This window comes from Oryza sativa, chromosome 12, assembly GCF_034140825.1.
Source record: "Oryza sativa Japonica Group chromosome 12, ASM3414082v1".
NCBI lineage: Eukaryota > Viridiplantae > Streptophyta > Magnoliopsida > Poales > Poaceae > Oryza > Oryza sativa.
The window spans coordinates 10,070,305-10,088,439 of record NC_089046.1 but is presented as its reverse complement, the minus strand read 5'-3'; the positions used below and the strand labels follow the sequence as shown (position 1 = coordinate 10,088,439).

General features: G+C 44.5%; 1 protein-coding gene across 5 annotated transcripts; it reads left to right on the top strand.

The window, feature by feature from the left end:
• The first annotated feature begins 5,660 nt into the window (after window positions 1-5,660).
• LOC4351961 (disease resistance protein PIK6-NP-like) lies at window positions 5,661-17,244 on the top strand. Of its 5 annotated transcripts, none has more exons than XR_003240051.2 (4): window positions 5,661-6,759; window positions 8,111-10,172; window positions 10,333-10,429; window positions 12,790-12,981. XR_003240051.2 is itself a non-coding variant. In XM_066306208.1 (4 exons), exons 3-4 carry the CDS (start codon window positions 12,980-12,982, stop codon window positions 16,482-16,484), a joined length of 2,535 nt encoding a protein of 844 aa, XP_066162305.1. In that variant the 5' UTR covers window positions 8,941-10,172; window positions 10,333-10,429; window positions 12,790-12,979; the 3' UTR covers window positions 16,485-17,244. The 5 variants fall into 5 exon arrangements, 2 of the variants coding, with proteins under 2 accessions (XP_025877953.1, XP_066162305.1); XR_003240049.2 differs by lacking the exon at window positions 12,790-12,981 and having other exon boundaries at window positions 5,661-5,805; window positions 5,887-6,759; window positions 10,333-10,765; XR_003240052.2 differs by lacking the exon at window positions 12,790-12,981 and having other exon boundaries at window positions 8,111-8,945; window positions 9,126-10,172; window positions 10,333-10,765.
• The last annotated feature ends 891 nt before the right edge of the window (window positions 17,245-18,135 follow it).

Sequence of the window (18,135 nt, the reverse complement as noted above, 5' to 3'; positions counted from 1 at the left end):
ACTTGCTCCTGGAAGAACTCCTCGTCAGCAGGATCCACTTCATCTTCTTCAGCAACTAGGGGGGATTATTTATATAGAGCAAGGGTGAGTACGGGAGTACTCAGCAAGCCAGGGGAAATAAGTGTTTAATGCAGGCTTCAAGGAAAGGCTGTTGTTTTCGTAATTGATTTTGTTTGAACTCTTTTCTAAAAAGTCTAAGTGAGTGCTTCTCAAACGACACGGATGAGACAGTGCGTCTCGTCCGGTCGGAGTATGTGCAATGTATCAGTCTTTAGATCTTGAAACAGGGTTGGCACCCGGCCAACAGCTTTTCAAACGGCCACCCGGGCCAACAACTTTTCAAACGGCCACCCGGGCCTAGCTGATCCCGTCAGCTGCTGATTTTTCAAACATCGAACCCAGTTTCACAACAGCAATTTCACAAGCAGTAGTCAAACAAAACTACGCTAGGAATCACCTCACATCCGCCCATGACCGTGGGCACGGCTGTTCGAGCAGTTTGTTAACCTCTGCAGAGGGGGTACACTTTACCCACACGACATTACTAACCCGGATCACCCAGCCCGTGGGGATCAGCCACGTCGGGAGACCTCCAAGCTTTCATGACAAGGCATTTCGAAAGCCGATACAGGTTTACCATATGCCGACGAGAGGGGTCCCAGACCAACAACAGGTTAGGTCCCAGACCATACTGTGCCAGGAAGCCCAGGGGTCCTCCCCGACACCACCCCGGCGAATCCACATGTCTCTCGGCATCAAGGCTCCCCTGATAAGCTAGTTACTCAGCCAGGGGTGTCCCATTCCACCCATGTGGTCGTACTTGTCTTATGTTTGGATGAAATTCCAAGGAATCGGTCCTTAAGTGCGAGAGCGGGAAACCGTACACCCGGTACGTTCCCCGGTCCGCGGTTTTGGAAATTCATTTAGTTCGCAAGCACCGACCCAGGTGTCGGGTTTTCCAAGTCTTTTGTAAAACTCCAGTTTTACCCAAGTTGTTACTCAGATTTTAAGTTTGAAGGCGACCGTCGATACTCGCACAGAGTGCACGAATATCGAGGTGCAACTGGGTGGTTACAAGGGGACATGGTATAACAATTAACAAAGGAAGGATCAAATGCAACAAATTAGGTAGGTCTGCCAACCTGCCTTGCAGACGGGACAACAGATTAAGTGTGATCCTATCAATGCATAATATTTCGCAAGCAATATAATTAAATTTCAAATATAGGCTCAAGATGTTCAAAGGTGGCTTGCCTTGCTCGAGATCCGGAGCTTGATCCTCGAAATCCTCGCACTGCGGGTCTTCGGGCTCCGAAACTACACGCGAAACGGGACAACTCAACAAACGGCGAAAATAAAGCCCTATTAATGACCTCTAAGCGTGCCATTAGATAGATCTCGAGATTTGAGGAATTTTGGAAGTTGAACGGAGTCAATCGGATTTACGGTTGGGAAGATATTGAATTTCTAAGATTATTGGATTTTTGGTCTAAAGGAAAAAGGATTTATTTAAATCCTTTTTGGAAAAGAAAAAGAAAAGAAGGGAGGGAGGGAATATAGACTTTTCTCGGACGGCTAGGGCGCGGCCCAAGAGAAATGGAGCGGTCTGGCCGAGCTAAATGGGCCGGCCGGCCCAAGGCGGCCCAAACTCGCGCGCGCGCGGGAGGGAGGAGAGAGAGAGCCGGTGGACCGGGCTCACCACGCGCGGTCCCGGGTGGGACCCGCTTGTCAGCGGCTCGGCTCACCGTGCGGAGGGAGCACGCGACGCACGCACGCGGGCGGGGAAGGGACGCGGTGCACGTGCGCGGTTCGCGGTGGACGCGGATGCGGCGGGCCCACGCGCAGCCTCACGGCTCGCGGTGGAACGCGCGCACGGGGAGGGACTGACCGGGGTCGGCTCGACCCGGTCTAGGCTGAGCTGGCGCCGACGTGGCGCCTACGTGGCTGCCACGCGGGCCGGCGGGAGGTAGACGACGACCCGGCCGCGAATGGACGGCGGGCGGCGGCGGCGAGCGGCGAAGCGAACCACGGCGATACGGGCAATAGCGAGCACACCGGGCGGTTGCACGTGACAAGGGGGGGCGAGCCAACGGCTCGGATTCGCCGGAGGTTGCTCGACGGCGGCGGATTGCGGCGGCGACAACCGGCGGCGGGAGAAGAGGGAAACGGCGACGAGGTCACGAGAGGTCGATTCCCGGCGGTGAGAGCATCTGCGCGGCGTCAGGAACTCGACGCTAGCGTCGGATTGGACGGAACTACGCCGAGCGAGGCCGGCGACGAGCGGGTGCTACGGAGCTCGGGCGGCGACGGCGGCGAGCACACGGCGAGCGACGGCAACGGTCGGGGCGGCGCCGGCTAGCTACGGGGAGGCTACTCGTGCTACCACCGAAAACTAAGGGGGGGAGATGGAGCGAGGAGGAAGAACGGAGAGAGGCACTACCGTGCGGGTCGGGGCGCTGTGACGAGAGGCCGACGGCGCGGGAGTAATCTCTCCGGCCTCGGGCCGGGGAAGAGGAAGGAGAGGGCGCGGCCGGAGTCCTCTTCCGCGTCCTTGCTCGTGCCGGCTCCTCCGACACATGCAACGACGATCGGCGACGGCGAAACAGAGGGCGGCAATGGCGCGGAGGCGAAAATGAGGGAGTTTGGAGGGGGAGGGCTTGGGCTTAAATGGACGGCAATGTCGGTTTGGGAGAGGGGAACCGACATTGGACGGTTAAGGCGCGAGCTGGCGCTCGGCGCTTGTAGCCAAAGCGGCGGCAGGAGGATGACGCCGGCGAGGAGGAAAAAGGGGAAAAGGAGGGGGAGAAAGGGGCTTGCCCCTTTGCCGATTCGGGAAAAAGAGGGGGAGGGGAACGGGAGCATCGCGGCAGAGGGAGGAGGGGCGCGGCTCCGTCCCTTGGCGGCTTGCGCGCGGAGGGGCGGGGGCCGGGCGATGACGACGGCGATGACGGCGGGGCGATTTGGAGCGGAGCGGCGACACTGGCGACAGGCGCGTGCAGAGGCTGACGGCGGCGGCGACCGGGCGGTCGGCCACCACGGCACGCGCGCGCGGGAAGCAACGGGCGGCGTCCGCGCGGGCGCGCACACGCTGGCTCGCGAGGACGAGCGGCTGCGCGGCTGCAGGCGCGGCAGAGCGAGGGGAAAGGGAGGGGGCGCTCGGCGCGGCGGCTTACGCGCACGCGCGCGCGGCGTGCGGGCGAGGCTGAGCGGGGGAGGAGAGATGGGAGAGCGCGCGAGAGAGAGAGAGAGAGAGAGAGAGAGAGAGAGCGCCCGGGGAGAGAGGGGGCCGGGGAAGAGGGGAAGATGGGTCGAGCGAGATTCGGCCCATCGACCTCGGGGGAGGCAAAATAGACTTTTGCGGAGGAATTTGATTGGAAGGATTTGGATTCGGAATTGAACTCGATGATAGATCGGGGATTGAGATCTTGAGATGGCACGGACACTAGACAACAAGCAAAGAAACAAATTTCGCAATTAGGGTTTTTAAGAGATGATTTTCCCGCTAGGCGCCACGACGGAACGGGCGCTACAATACACCTCTCCGTGGGTGGTTGATCTTGACGGTGGAGATCAACCTTATTCCTGCAAGCAAATCGAAGAAACAAGTAAGAACAAGATAAAAGCAATTTGAATTACAGATAGGAATTGAATACAAATGATAAGTTGGGGCTCCGTAACGAGTAAACCGGCAATCTAACCGATCACGGGATTACACGGCAAAGTAGCAAAGCTAAACTTTAATCTAAACAAAACCCAAGAAACCCTGAAGGGGTACCTAACTATTTAAAGAGGTGGGAGGACGACCAAGGGGACCCTAGGGTCGTGCTCCATCTGGTTGGGTCGCACCCCACATAGGCCCCACTTGGGCCGGGGTCCCAAACGAAGTTACAAGCCCATAGGCCCATTACAGGTGACGCAACACCTTGTTTCTTCAATTGCGGATGATTGGGATGGAATTTGACGATGAGGCTGGATCCGTTGGAAAGAGGACTCCGAGAGCTTTCTATCAAGTACTAGGATGTGTCAGATCCCTCCGAAATCCCGTATATTATGGGATAAATGGAATAGTATCTAAGTCACATCTTACTACTCACTTGGTGAATATATATTGTGAATGGCCTAATGCGGCTATACTGGTGTCATTGTGTATGTAGATCCCTTTCTCCTACTAAGGCCATTCACAGTGCTCCGACATGCTGTTAGGCCAACCCTCGACGCGTCAGAGATTTGCGGCTAGCTAGGTGTCGCGCGTGACCAAATGAGGTCCACGGAGTCTAGATTGGGCATTCGTTCTTCTGACAACCCAAAGGAGCACGGTGTGGGGGAGAATGGCGTGGCCGCGTTGTGGAGGTCATGGCCTTGCCGCTTCGAGCCTCCGTGCGTGTGTTCCCCTCCCCATCCCTCGAGCCGGCGGCAGAAGAAAAGGAAGACACAACGGTGGAGGAAGAGGAGGCGGTAGATCTTGTGCCTACCTTGTTGATATCCCCCCTCCCACCGTGCCGCCGCTCGTCGTCGTGCCTCGCTCTAAGCCGCCGAGCTTGTCGTCATCCTCTGATGTGCGCCGCTGCTCGTTGTCGTCGTCCACTCCAAGCATGGCAGCCTCCTCGACCCCTCCGTAGCCTCGGTGGCCTCCATGACCCGTCCAGATCGAGGCGCCACCGAGGAGAGTGTAAAGGTCGTGCCACCACTCGTTATTGTTGCTCTAAACTACGGGCACCGGCGAGGAGAGGGGAGAAGGGATTTGGCGCCGGCGAGGAGAGTAGAGAAGGGAGATCCGGCGAGCCCCGGGTTGGATTTGGCCACGCCACTACTCTGCCTGGTGCCGTCGCTGCTTGGGTCATCGCTCCCCGTCGCGGCGCGGTGGACTGAGGAGAGCACAAGCAACAAGCAAGGCAACAAGCAACCAAGAAGTCACACATGGAGAAAATATGAGGAAAAGTCACAAAAGCTTGCTGCAAGCAACCAAGAAGTCACACCCACGTGGAGAATATCAGGTACTACCGCACAGTAGCGTGCTACATATTACCAACCTAAAAAAAATACATCAAAAAAGTCAAAAACAATATGAAAAAAAATTCGAGATGTGAAACACTATGACATTTGCCATCACACAAAACATCAACTCAAAATACAATGTGCACAATGAGAAAAAGAAACAATTTTGTTCTCCAATAGTATTTAAACAAATCAGTTTTCTATTCCACTGAGATTTGTCATTTTTTCTATGTGTATATGTTGTATTTTGAGCTGATTTTTTTACATGTCATAGGTGGTGTTTGGATACAGGGACTGATCCTGTCATATCAGATGTTTGAATACTAATTTAAAAGATTAAATATAAACTAATAATAAAACTAATTGCATAAATAAGAGCTAATTCGTGAGATAATTTTTTTAAGCCTAATTAATTCATAATTAGCACATGTTTACTGTGGTATCACATGGACTAATCATGGATAAATTATGCTCAATATATTCGTCTCGCGAATTAGTTCAGGTTATGGATTGTGTTTTTTCATTAATCTACATTTTCTACTTCTAATGAATCAAACATCCGACGGTAACTAAAATTTAGTCCTCCCATCAAACAGCCTTGCGCTTGCACCTCTCAAAATTTTTCTATTCTTTTTTTTTTTGACTTTTTCGGTGTATTTTTCGATAAGGGGACTCATCTCTCAAGTGCACTGCTTCTCTTCGTCTCTTCCCCCATCTCCGGCGAGCCGTACTGGTCCAACTCCGGCGGCCAACGACCCCTCAACTACCAGCTGCCCCAAAACTGGATCCGTCACTGAGTTAGTTACCAAGGTATATCTCCCCCTCATTCATATCGGCGGCCGGCGACGGCGAGGGTGAGAAACTGAATCTGTACACCCTGTTCTTGCCCAGCGGCGGCGGTGAAGAGAAGGGGCAGATGGACGGAGCAGCAGTGAGCGTCGCCACTGGGGTGATGGGATCCCTCCTTGCCAAGCTCTCTGCATTGCTGGGAGAAGAACGCGGGCTTCTGAAAGGTGTCAAGGGTGACATCAGGTTCTTGAGAGATGAGCTGAGCACCATGAACGTCTTTCTGATGAATATGGCCAGTGTGGAGGAGAACATGGATGTGCAGGTGAAGGACTGGAGGAACAAGGTCCGGGAACTGAGCTATGATATCGAGGATTGCATCGATTTATTCATGCACAAATTGAATCGCGGGGATGATAAGGTCAACATTGTTCTCAAGATGGCAAAGAAGATTAGAATGTTATGGTCAAGGCATCAGATTGCTAACCAGATCCAAGAACTTAAGGCTCGTGTCAAGGAAGAGAGTGATCGCCGTTTGAGGTACTACTTCAGCGAGTGCAATGCACATGTCGACGGGACTAAAATTGATCCCCGCCTACCGGCGCTTTATGTTGAAGAAGAGAAGCTTGTTGGTATCCATGGCCCTATGGAAGAGATCATTGAATTGTTGATGAAAGAGGATGGTTCGGGGCAAAAACTCAAAGTGGTATCCATTGTGGGTTTTGGCGGACTCGGCAAAACTACTCTGGCTAACCAAGTATACAACAAAATCAAGGATCAATTTGATTGCTCAGCTTTTATATCTGTTTCGCAGAGTCCTAACATAAAGAAAATTTTATTTGATATGCTTAAAGATGTGACCAGCCGAGACAACTCTGATGATGATAAGCAAATTAAAGTTGTTGGGGTCAAAGGAGATAAATCCGATGATGAGAGGCAACTCATTGGTAAGCTCAGAGTATTCCTAGAGAATAAGAGGTACAAACAAATATCATTAGCTATCTCTTTGATTCATTGCACGTTAATCTTTAGATCCTAGAAATTAGTAAATGTGACCCTATCATTTGGTAATGTTGTCCTTTTATCTATGGCATAATTTTTGACATGCTAGTTTAAGACCTTGCAGTTATAAGTATTACCTGAATTTCCTGTGCAACAGCAAATTCTTTTTTGGTGCAACAGCAGATTTATATAGTCCTACATATGTTTGTTATAAATAGAGCCTATTTGGTTGTACAAATGCAATAACTGTTTATGGTGATTCTGCTGTAGTAAATACGCGGGAAAATTTAACATACATCCGTAACAGATCGATTATACATCTTCATTTGCAGTGTTCTTTAAGTCAGAGCCAACAGAACAAGTTTTGTAACTTATAGATATTTCCCTTTTTTTTCCTCCAATTACTGAGGGAGCCAATATATATTAGCATGATTTTGTATTAAAATTTCTATAGATGCAACTCAGAATTAATTTATAGGATGCCAGTAATGGGAGGGTCAGTTGTGGATTAGAAGTGCTGTGGCCGTGCAGCTTGAACAGTTGTCTTGTCTTGGTGTCACAGCATCCTCTGCTATTGGTTGTAATTAGCTTCATTGCAAATAAGCATTCCTTTTTGATGAGCATTATGGGCTTCGTCTGGTTTGAGGATGTAAATGACCTTTTGTTCTGATCTGACTAACAGAAAGGATAGAAAGAAATAGTAGGGTATGGACCAGAGTGTTATTTCACAACTTCTTTTGATTCTAAATGGCATTCTCCTAACTGTACTGTTTTAACAGCCCCAACAGCAGTGTACACCATCATTTCTAATACTAAGAATGCCAGTTTTACTCGAAATTTACAAAGAAAAATGGAGATCCATGCATAATAACCAAAAAACTGTGATAGCATCTGCAGTTTGGATGTAATGTAAAAGGAAAATACATGCAACATTGCAATTGAATGTAATGAAAAAGGAAAATACATGAAACATTGAAAATGTTTGCTGGCAGAGAAATCTGAATGTAGTGTACTAGTGTTTCATGAGTGTGAGAGGCACCAAGTGTTAGATATAGATGGCTGCCCTGCACATATTATATTTTCTTTTTAAAGTTCGAGGTGAAGAATACTTGATTAAAATTGAGCGATAAAATGTGGTAATATTGTATTTATAACACTATATATGTGTATTAAATTTGTCTTCCAGAAGCGTTCCGGATAATTAAAAGTGGCATAAATATCTAATATATACTTTTAGAGTGGCATAATATCTTCTGCAGTACTTCTCATGAGATGTATACTGCATTTTTAAGTTAAGGCAGACTAATAATCTCCTACATGTACATAGGTACTTCATCATTGTTGATGATATCTGGAGTGCATCTGCATGGGAACATGTGAGGTTAGCTTTGCCTGAGAACAGTCTTTGTAGTAGAATAATTACAACCACACGGAATGTCAATGTGGCAAAATCATGCTGCTCTGGTTTTCAAGGTTCTGTTTACAACATTCAACCTCTAAATGAGCAAGACTCTAAGAAGCTATTTCTGAAAAGGCTTTTCCACTCAGACTCCAATTTTCCTACTCACTTGGAAGAAGTTTCACATGCAATCATTAAAAAGTGCCATGGCTTTCCATTAGCTATTATCTGTTTAGCTAGTCTGCTAGCTAGTAAATCTGATACAAAAGACCAATGGGAGCAAGTGCACAATTCTCTCAGTTCTGCGTTTAGTTCACAAGGGATGAGCGATATACTGCTGCTTAGCTATTATGATCTACCCTATCATCTGAAGACATGCTTGTTGTATCTTAGTGTATTTCCAGAGGATTATAAGATTGATAGAGATGAACTGATATGGAGATGGATAGCTGAAGGTTTCATCACTGAAGTGAAGGGTCAAACATTGGACCAAGTTGGAGGGAGTTACTTTAATGAGCTTATCAACAGAAACATGATTCAACCAATTGACATCAAATATGATGGTACCGCAAATGCTTGTCGAGTACATGATATGGTGCTTAACCTTATCATATCCATTTCATCTGAGGAAAATTTTCTCACCGTAGTTGACGAGCAAGGGTATAAATATTTGGGTAATAAGATTCGACGGCTCTCATTCCAGTCCAACTCTGTTGAGAATGATGTGAATGTAGTTCAAAAGATCATGGACAACTTGTCACAGGTTCGTTCGCTAAGCTTCTTTGAGGTACCAGAGAAAATACCTCCTTTCTTAAAATTCCATTCATTGAGTGTATTGGTTTTAGTGGATTATGATTTTTGTCTTGGTAATGGACACATTAAATACCTTGGAAGTTTTTTCCAATTGAAGTATTTGAGAGTCACTTCTTATGGCATTACCCAGCTCCCAGATCAATTCGGGAACCTCCATTATCTACAAACTCTGGATATACGTGGCAGTGGAATCGAAAAGTTTCCGCCAACCGTGGTCCGTTTGCATAACTTGGCTCGTCTACTTGTTGGCAATAAAGTGCAATTGCCTGATGGTATTGGAGATCTGCAATCCTTACAGGTGCTGTCTTCTGCTCGGTTGTATAAACCCCTAAAACTTGTGGAAGATCTCAGGAGATTGACCAAACTAAGGACGCTTGAGATAGTTCTTCATGGCAGTGATACACTTGGTGCTCATGAGATGGGAAGGTATGAGGAAGCTTTGGAGTCTTCTCTTACTGTGTTGGGCAAACACAAAATTCAGTCACTCGAAATTTCATGTTGTGATTACTTGAGAGATAAATTACTGGATTTGTTGTGCTGCACTGTTCCAAACATTCAGAAGCTTGTAATATCTGGCAATTGCATAAATAGGCCTTCTCAGCAGATGCTATCTCTTGTTAATCTCGCTCACCTAGACATCTATTTCCAGAGGATTAAGCAGGAAGATCTCAGTGTCCTTGGAAGCATATCTACTCTGCTCTACCTCCGGTTGAAACTGCATTTTGTGCCTGACGAAAGGCTCTGTATCAGCAGCCAACAATTCCAGAGCCTGATGGAGTTCAGATTCATATATTATGAGGGGGGTGGCTTGAGGATGTTATTTCAACAGGAAGCAATGGCAAAGCTTCGACGGTTACAGATTCGGTTTAGAGCAGAGGAAATGGAGTCTAATGCAGGTTTCGAGTTCAGTTTTCATCACCTCTCAAGCCTGGAGGACCTTCATGCCACGATTAGTTGTTATAGAGCCACTAGAAGTAGCGTGGAGGCTGCAGAAGCTGCCATCAGGAATGCAGCTAGTATCCATCCTGGACATCTAAAAGTTTCAATCATAAGAGAGTGGGAAAGCCGCATGGCGGGGCTCAGAGAGAGATGAATCTTGAGTATAGAAATGATGTAAGGAGGATGTTCAGAAAGAGGACCAAATGGCAGTTTCTTCAGATTTTAGAAGTCCTTTCAGGTCCGTATTATCCCCCAGAACCGACAATACGTTGTTTTAGGGCCTATTTCATTTTGATTTTGATCCACCCTACGATCTTTTTGGGAGATTAGTTCCACAAATGGTAGATCTGTACTGACATTTTTTTTTCTGTATGGAATTAACTTCCAATAAACTGCAGGACCAGCAGATTGGCCAACCACGTAATCTGATATATAGAGGATTAGAATCAGAGATCCATATCAGTGTCTGTCACAAGAATTAAGAAGCTATGCAAGGTATTGTTTTCCCTCTAGAGACAGGAATGGAATTCTTTTTAATGAATGAGTAGAGTCAAGGCGCGTGAGTTGCTAGTTCGATTGATTGAGCTTGCTACCTGGCTATTTGTATCTCCCTAAATATTTTTCCTCAAAATTACTTTTGGCACCCAATAAGGTGGAAAGCAGTTGTTACTTTCTCAGTTCCAGGCTATATCCAGATTCTGGTAACTGTTTTTCTTTTTATTGAGTGAAATGGCGGGAAGGTCCCTGCTGGAAGCTTTTATTAAGAATATTATATACAAACATAATTCCATATGCTGGCAGTTGTTCCAATGAACTGCATTTATTTATATATATCAGATGCCTTTCTCATCTTGTGATAAATTGCACCAGTACATAAATAGAACTTGAGATGTAGTTCATTTACTTCACAACCATGGTTATAGCCTACTCGCGCCCTCCGTACTTTTTTTATCGATCTTACAAGTCACAGCCCAAAAATTCTTTAACTCAGGTAGACATGCCTCATTTATGCATTCTCCTTTTTCTTTTTTAATCATTTGTTGCATAAGTATGAAACTAGCTAGCCTAATTTAAAACCATACGATTCTGAATTGTGCACAATATGAGAGTCTGCAACAAATGCAAACAATGGAATATAGGAATCATTTTCAAGTTATTAGATTGTCTATAATTACTTAATATGATTATTTTATGAAATTTTAGGTTTCATCTAGAACCTGTAAAAGTCCCAAAAATGCTAAAATTAACAATGGATTACTGTTCTCAAACAAAAAGCGATCGATATGCGAAACCTTAAAAAATGGAATCTGTACTCAAAAGTGTCCACGCATAAAATATTTTTAAATTTTCAGAAATATAAGCTATCCCTACTAGGCTGGTCATACTTGAGTCCACTTAAAACATCAAAATTTGAAGCTTGGAAAGCAGAATATGCCCTGCCCCATTCTTCACCCTATTCTCCACCACTGGAACTTACCTGAGTGCCAAAATCCCTGCTTTGCCCACCTGTTCCCTGGCCACCACAACCCAGCTAGCCACTTACCACAGCACCACATTATGTGACATGGTCCAGAATGTACTTCACGGCAAAAGTGTTATATATGACAAATATGCGGCGCCTGAGGTGAATATGTGCGCGCATGATATTGTGCATAAGTCGTTATAGAATGATTTACAAAACCGTCTCTGATAACCATGTCATAGAAGGAACCGTCTATACTGAGGTTTGTCAACAAAACCATCTGTGATCGTCTACTTTTACATATACTCCATCTATCCTGCATATATTAATCTTGCACCAGTCTACTGATGGTGGCTTTCACTTCTCAACCACCTTCTCTTTCGTAGTTTTAATCCTTGGTATCTTAAAAGTTTGTAGCAACTTGATACTTGGATGGGGAACAAGAAAAATCTTGGTGAATACCCATTGTGTTGTTGTTTTAAGCATTCTATATGGATAATAGTCTCTTCTTACTGACTATGCTTAACTATCTAGACTCTAAAGTATTTCATGACTGATGGAATTGACAGACTGACTCCTAAAAGGTAAGAATTTCAAAAACTGTAAGTCTACTGAAACTGGTGTTAATCTGGCATGACTTACAACAAAATGGAAAAAGAAATTCCCTTCCTGATGGAACAAAAATAATCTATGTTAAAAAATTAAAAAAATTCAAGTAAACCCCTTCTAGAAAAGTAGTAAATGACATGTATAATGTTTTTCCTCTGAGATTGGAGCTTTAATAGTGGTGAAACTGCTGATTGTAGTTAAGTGGGATCAGGTATTCTTGGCACCTAAGTACAGCTGGAGTATGTTGAAATTATATTATATATCATGATCAAGGATACAGACTACATATAGTTTTTTTACCCAAGGATATAATTGAAACCCATAATAAGAAAGTTTTACCTGGGGGGGGGGGGAGGTAGGGAGACCCAATTATACATCAGAGTTTGAACAGAAACGAAATAACAGAACACATACAGGCATGAATCATTACAATAACAGAGCTACTCCAGGAAGAGATTTGTGAGTAACCATTAACTGATTGAAAATCATTAATTAATTAATTAAGAACACCATGAACACCAGCACCATGATTCTAATCCACACCTTGTAACTTGAAGATAATGGAAGTAAAACCAATATATAGTTTAGTATATACTATGCAATGTAGATAACATATCACATGTATCCTTGTGACTTCTTTTTGGCAGAAGTGAACTATGCACATTTCAAAGCAGAGACAACCCATGTTACAGTTATTTAAGGACAGCATAGTCTAACAAGATGCTATGTTTAAATAAAGCTATGGTGTGATGCATGCGGTCAACCTACTACTATTATATGTCAGGTGTGTACTTTGAGGCAAATAGTCAATTGTGGGCTGTTAAATTACTGTCGCGAGGAAGGGGTTGTGCAACACGATCCAACTTATTGTAGAACCAACACCGTTCTATCATCCACAGCCACTGCATCATTTCATTTCTGCGCTCCTCATCTACTATTGAGCCACTCAATTAGAGTTAGTCAGAGAGGGCAACATGGCTGGAGCTATAGTGAGTGTTTCAACTGGTGCCCTGAGCACCCTGCTTCCTAAGCTCTCCCTGTTGATCCAAGGGGAGTACAAGCTTCTCAAAGGCGTGAAGGGTGGGATCTCCTTTCTGAAGGATGAGCTGACCAGCATGCATACCCTTCTAGTGAAGCTGGCAAACAACGAGGAGAACTTGGATGAGCAGGTGAAGGATTGGAGGAACAAGGTGCGTGAGCTGAGCTATGATATTGAAGACTGCATCGACCTTTTCCTGCACAAGGTGAGCAGTTCTAATGCTAAAGCGGGCCTTGTCCGGAAGACGGCAGCTAAAATTAGAAAGTTATGGTCGCGCCACAAAATCGCAAACCTAATTGAAGAACTTAAGGCTCGTGTTATAGAAGAAAGTGATCGCCGTTTGAGATATAATTTTGAAGAAGTTGCTGATAATTTTAGCCATGTTCAAATTGATCCTCGACTGCCAGCACTCTATGTGGAAGCAGAGAAGCTTGTTAGGATTGATGGTCCTAGAGAGAAGATTATCGAGTGGCTGGAAAAAGATGAATCTCAGAAACTCAAAGTAGTATGCATTGTGGGCTTTGGAGGTCTTGGAAAGACAACTCTTGCAAACCAAGTTTATCACAAAATGAAAGGTCAATTTGATTGTTCTTCTTGCATGCCAGTTTCACGGAATCCTAATATGACAAAGATACTAGTTGATTTGCTCAAAGAATTGGGAAGTCGTGTTGATACATCAGATGATGAGCGTCAGCTCATATGCAAGCTCAGAACATTCCTACAACGTAAGAGGTATGTAGAAAAACTGCAAATGGTGTTTTTCCATATATTTTGACCCTGCTTGCGTATATTTCCCATGTTAAAATAGCTATCAGTGTAAAGCTCTTGTAGAGTCTGACCTTCAATTTTTGCTAGATTGCAATATCTTTGCAAGAAAAAAAAAAGAAAAACTTGATGGGCACTCCGCTCATTGGTGCTTGCTTAACATTTGCATGATGAAATGTAAAATGAAAGGGGCAATCTGCACAGAAAAGGTAGAACCTTTAAGCAAAGGCTAAAAATAGTGATAGTGTGGCTTATTCATTGGTCATAAAAATAAACCATCCATAGTTTCAGTGATTATGTTAAGGATTAGATATATAAGCAATGCAATACTGGAACGAATAACATGGCATTGAACTTAAGGTCTTGTATTTACATCTATGCCAAATATTACAAAAGTAGTTTGTTAAAGTTGAGAAGTGATTTGGCACAATTTATATAAAGTGCCGAGTTCATCGTAAAAATAATACTCCTTCCGTTTCATATTATAAGTCTTTTGATTTTCTTAGTCAAACTTCTTGAAAGTTTGACCAAGTGTATCGAAAAATATAGCAACACTTGTAGCACTAAATCAGTTGAAAATATTGCTATATTTTTCCATAAACTTGGTCAAACATTCAAAAAGTTTGACTTGAAAAATTAAGACGACTTGTAATATGAAATAGAGGTAGTAATAGCAAGTCTGGTGTGTGGGCATCTCAGGCAGGGAATACATGCTGTAGCTGCAACAAATGACAAACTCCACCTTAATTAAATATTGGTTTCCTTTCACCTAAATGGCCAATCTATTAAACTTTTACAATCTAGTTCTCAAAAGGAATTGATGGTTTTTGGAGCAGGGCAGCATGGCATTTGCCAAAAATGACTGCACAATATATAGCTTGTTCATTTTAAACTCTATGATTTATTAACCAGATCACATTTTCTCAATGCTAACCAGGTACTTGGTCATTGTTGATGATATTTGGAGCGCAAAAGCATGGGAAGTTGTCAAATGTGCTCTCCCAGAGAACAATTTATGCAGTAGAGTAATTTCAACGACAAGAAATGCAGATGTTGCAACATCATGCTGCTCCTGTTTAGCAGGATATATCCATAACATGCAGCCCTTAACTGAGCAGGACTCTCAGAAGCTATTTTTTAAGAGGATTTTTGGGGACAAGTCAGCATGCCCTCCTTACCTTGAACAAGTCTCCCATGGAATCATTAGCAAGTGCCATGGGTTGCCATTAGCTATTATCAGTATAGCTAGCCTGCTAGCTGGAAAATCACATATGAAGGAGCAATGGGAGCAAGTGCACAATTCTATTGGTTTTGTGTTTAGTCAACAAGGAATTAGAGATATACTGCTGCTTAGCTACTATGATCTTCCGATAAATCTGAAAACTTGCTTGCTATATCTTAGTGTGTTTCCAGAGGATTACAAGATTGATAGAGAAGAGCTAATATGGAGATGGATAGCTGAAGGGTTCATCAGTGAAGTGAAGGGTCAAACACTGGATCAAATTGCTGATAATTACTTCAATGATCTTGTAAACAGAAGCATGATCCAACCATTTGACATCAAGTACGATGGCAGGGCAGATGCTTGTAAACTGCATGATATGGTGCTCGACCTTATAATTTCCCTGTCAACACAGGAGAATTTCACAACCATAATGGAAGGGCAACAATATAAATGTTCTTCTAATAAGATTCGTAGGCTGTCAGTACATTCAAAATATCTGGAAGATGAAGTAATGCAGGAGATTATGATGAATTGCTCGCAAGTTCGTTCCATCAGCTTCTACGAATTGCAAGATCAGGAAATTAGTCTTCTCTCAACTCTTAATTCTTTGAGAGTGCTAGCTTTTAATAATTCCCACCATCTTGGTAACAAAAGCATTAAATATCTTGGAAGGTTTTTCCAGCTGACATATTTGAGCATCGCTTCTCGTGGTATCACTGATCTTCCAGAGCAAATAGGAGGTCTGCAGAATCTACTGACACTAGACATTCGTGGCAGTAGTGTTGAAAAATTGCCATCAACAATAGGTTGTTTGAAAAATCTGGTGCGTCTACTTGTAAATGAAGCTGTGAAATTGCCCAATGAGGTTGGAGATCTACAAGCCTTGCAGCAGCTGTCATTTGCTGGTAACTATAATTCCATAGTATTTGTGGAACAGCTGAAGCGGTTGGCAAACCTAAGGGCGATTTCCATACGACTGCATGATAGCGCACGACTTGGTCATCATGATATGGCAAGGTATATGGAAGCTTTGAAGTCATCTCTTGCTGTGATGGATAAACAAGGGATCCAATCATTGGAAATATCCTGCTTTGATAGTGTGATAGGAGAAAAACTCATGGATTTATTATGCTACTCACCATGCCTCCAAAGGCTTGTCATACATGGTTGTTGTATCGGTCTGCTATCAAAGCAGATGACGTTGCTTGTTAACCTCAGGCATCTTGAAATATGGGTTAGAAACATTAAGCAGGACGATCTCTGCGTTCTAGGAAGCATACCCACTCTGCTCTTCTTCAGGTTATTTGTAGTATGTGGACCTGATGAAAGGCTTGCCATCAGCAGCCATCAATTCCGATGCCTCAAGCAGTTCATCTTCGTAAGTTACGGAGGTGGGCTGGAGATGTTGTTTATGCAGGGAGCAATGCCTGAGCTCCGATGGTTCTCTTGAATTCCGCGCACATGAATCAGACTGCAAGATGGGTTTTGAGTTCAGCTTAAAGCACCTTGCAAGCCTGGAGCACCTCAAAGTCACAATTTTTTGCCATGTTGCCACCAGAAGCCGGGTGGAGGCTGCAGAAGCTTCGGTCAGGAATGCAGCCAGTGCCCACCCAGGGTGTCCCATATTTGAAATCAATAGATGTGGGGAACAAAACATGGTAGATGATAAGGTCGACAAGGAGGAGATACTCAAGGATATAGATGCTCATGAAGTGGTTCGGCGTGACATGAATAACTGAAATTGCAGTTTGCAACACCCTATGTGAGATTCTACTTTTACTGCTGCTTATAATTGCCTGAGACAGAGGCTAAACTGCTAGCCACATGATCACTATTGATGCATGGAAACTAAGTTATCAGACCTTCCAATTCAGAACCATCATCATTTGGTTTTGTCTAATTACTACTGGTAATACTGGCAAGTAGACCTTCTAGCTTGATTTGTAAACACATTGAGCTTTAATATTTCAAATGCGGGTAGCCGGACTGCCAATGAGCATCTCTTGCTTCAGTTGTACTTTACTCTATGTACGCCGAAAGTCTGCAAGCTTTGAGTAATCTCTTCTGCAATTACTTCTCCGAAAGGACCAAGATAAGAAAACAATATGTACTACCTCCGTTTCTAAATGTTTGACGCTGTTGACTTTTTTAAACATGTTTGACCATTCGTCTTATTCAAAAAAAATATAAGTAATTATTAATTCTTTTCCTATCATTTGATTTATTATTAAATATACTTTTATATATGTTGTCGAATGGACAACTGCGTCACGTCGAAAGACGTGGTTTTCTCAACAGTGGATGGGAAATAAAAAAACAATTGTATTACTTTGTTCAAATTTTTTGGGATCCCCCTATTACATGGCCATAAAGAGCTATTTATAGCCCCATTACAGGTTTCTACTACTAGGGTTTAGATTATATAGGGGAATTTTCATGGTTACCCTTATGATAGGGACATTATGGAGGGCACACTGTGTCCTTTACACATACGGGCCCCTACTGGGCCTAAATGGCTCGGCCCATCTATCTGGCGAAATCCCCCGAGGGCGTAGCGGCCCACCAGGCCTCTCGACAATGAGGTTCGGTACTTCGGCGAAACCCGTGCCTGTGTGCCGAGGCTTTCACCGCATCATCTTCGCCCATGCCGCCTTCTGGCAAGGACTCCACTCGGCGAAGCTGGTGTAACCCAAGCCACTGCTTTCGCCCGTATGGCTTTACTCTCAACCTTCGCCGCCCGCCTCCGGAGCGAGCCTGTTGCTTGAATTTTTGGTTTCAGCAGGTTCGGCCGAAGGCCCTCCGTGGTAAGCCTCCAACAAGCCCCTAACGGGCAAGGGTGAGTAGGGAGCTTCGGCCGAGACCGTGCAAATCGAATGGTATACCACGAGGTGCCCCCTTTCGGCCGATGTTCCTGCCGAAATCCATGATGTACCCCTGCGAAATAAATAACTTGTTTCCATGTTTACAAAAAATTCTTGAGAAAATTCCTTTCTCGCATTTGTTACAAAGTATCGAAAGGGTTGACTTGTCTTTGTCATTACTATGAATAGTAATGGGCCCTGTGGGCCTCTCCTTTATTGCAATCGGCCTTTCGCTGTTCG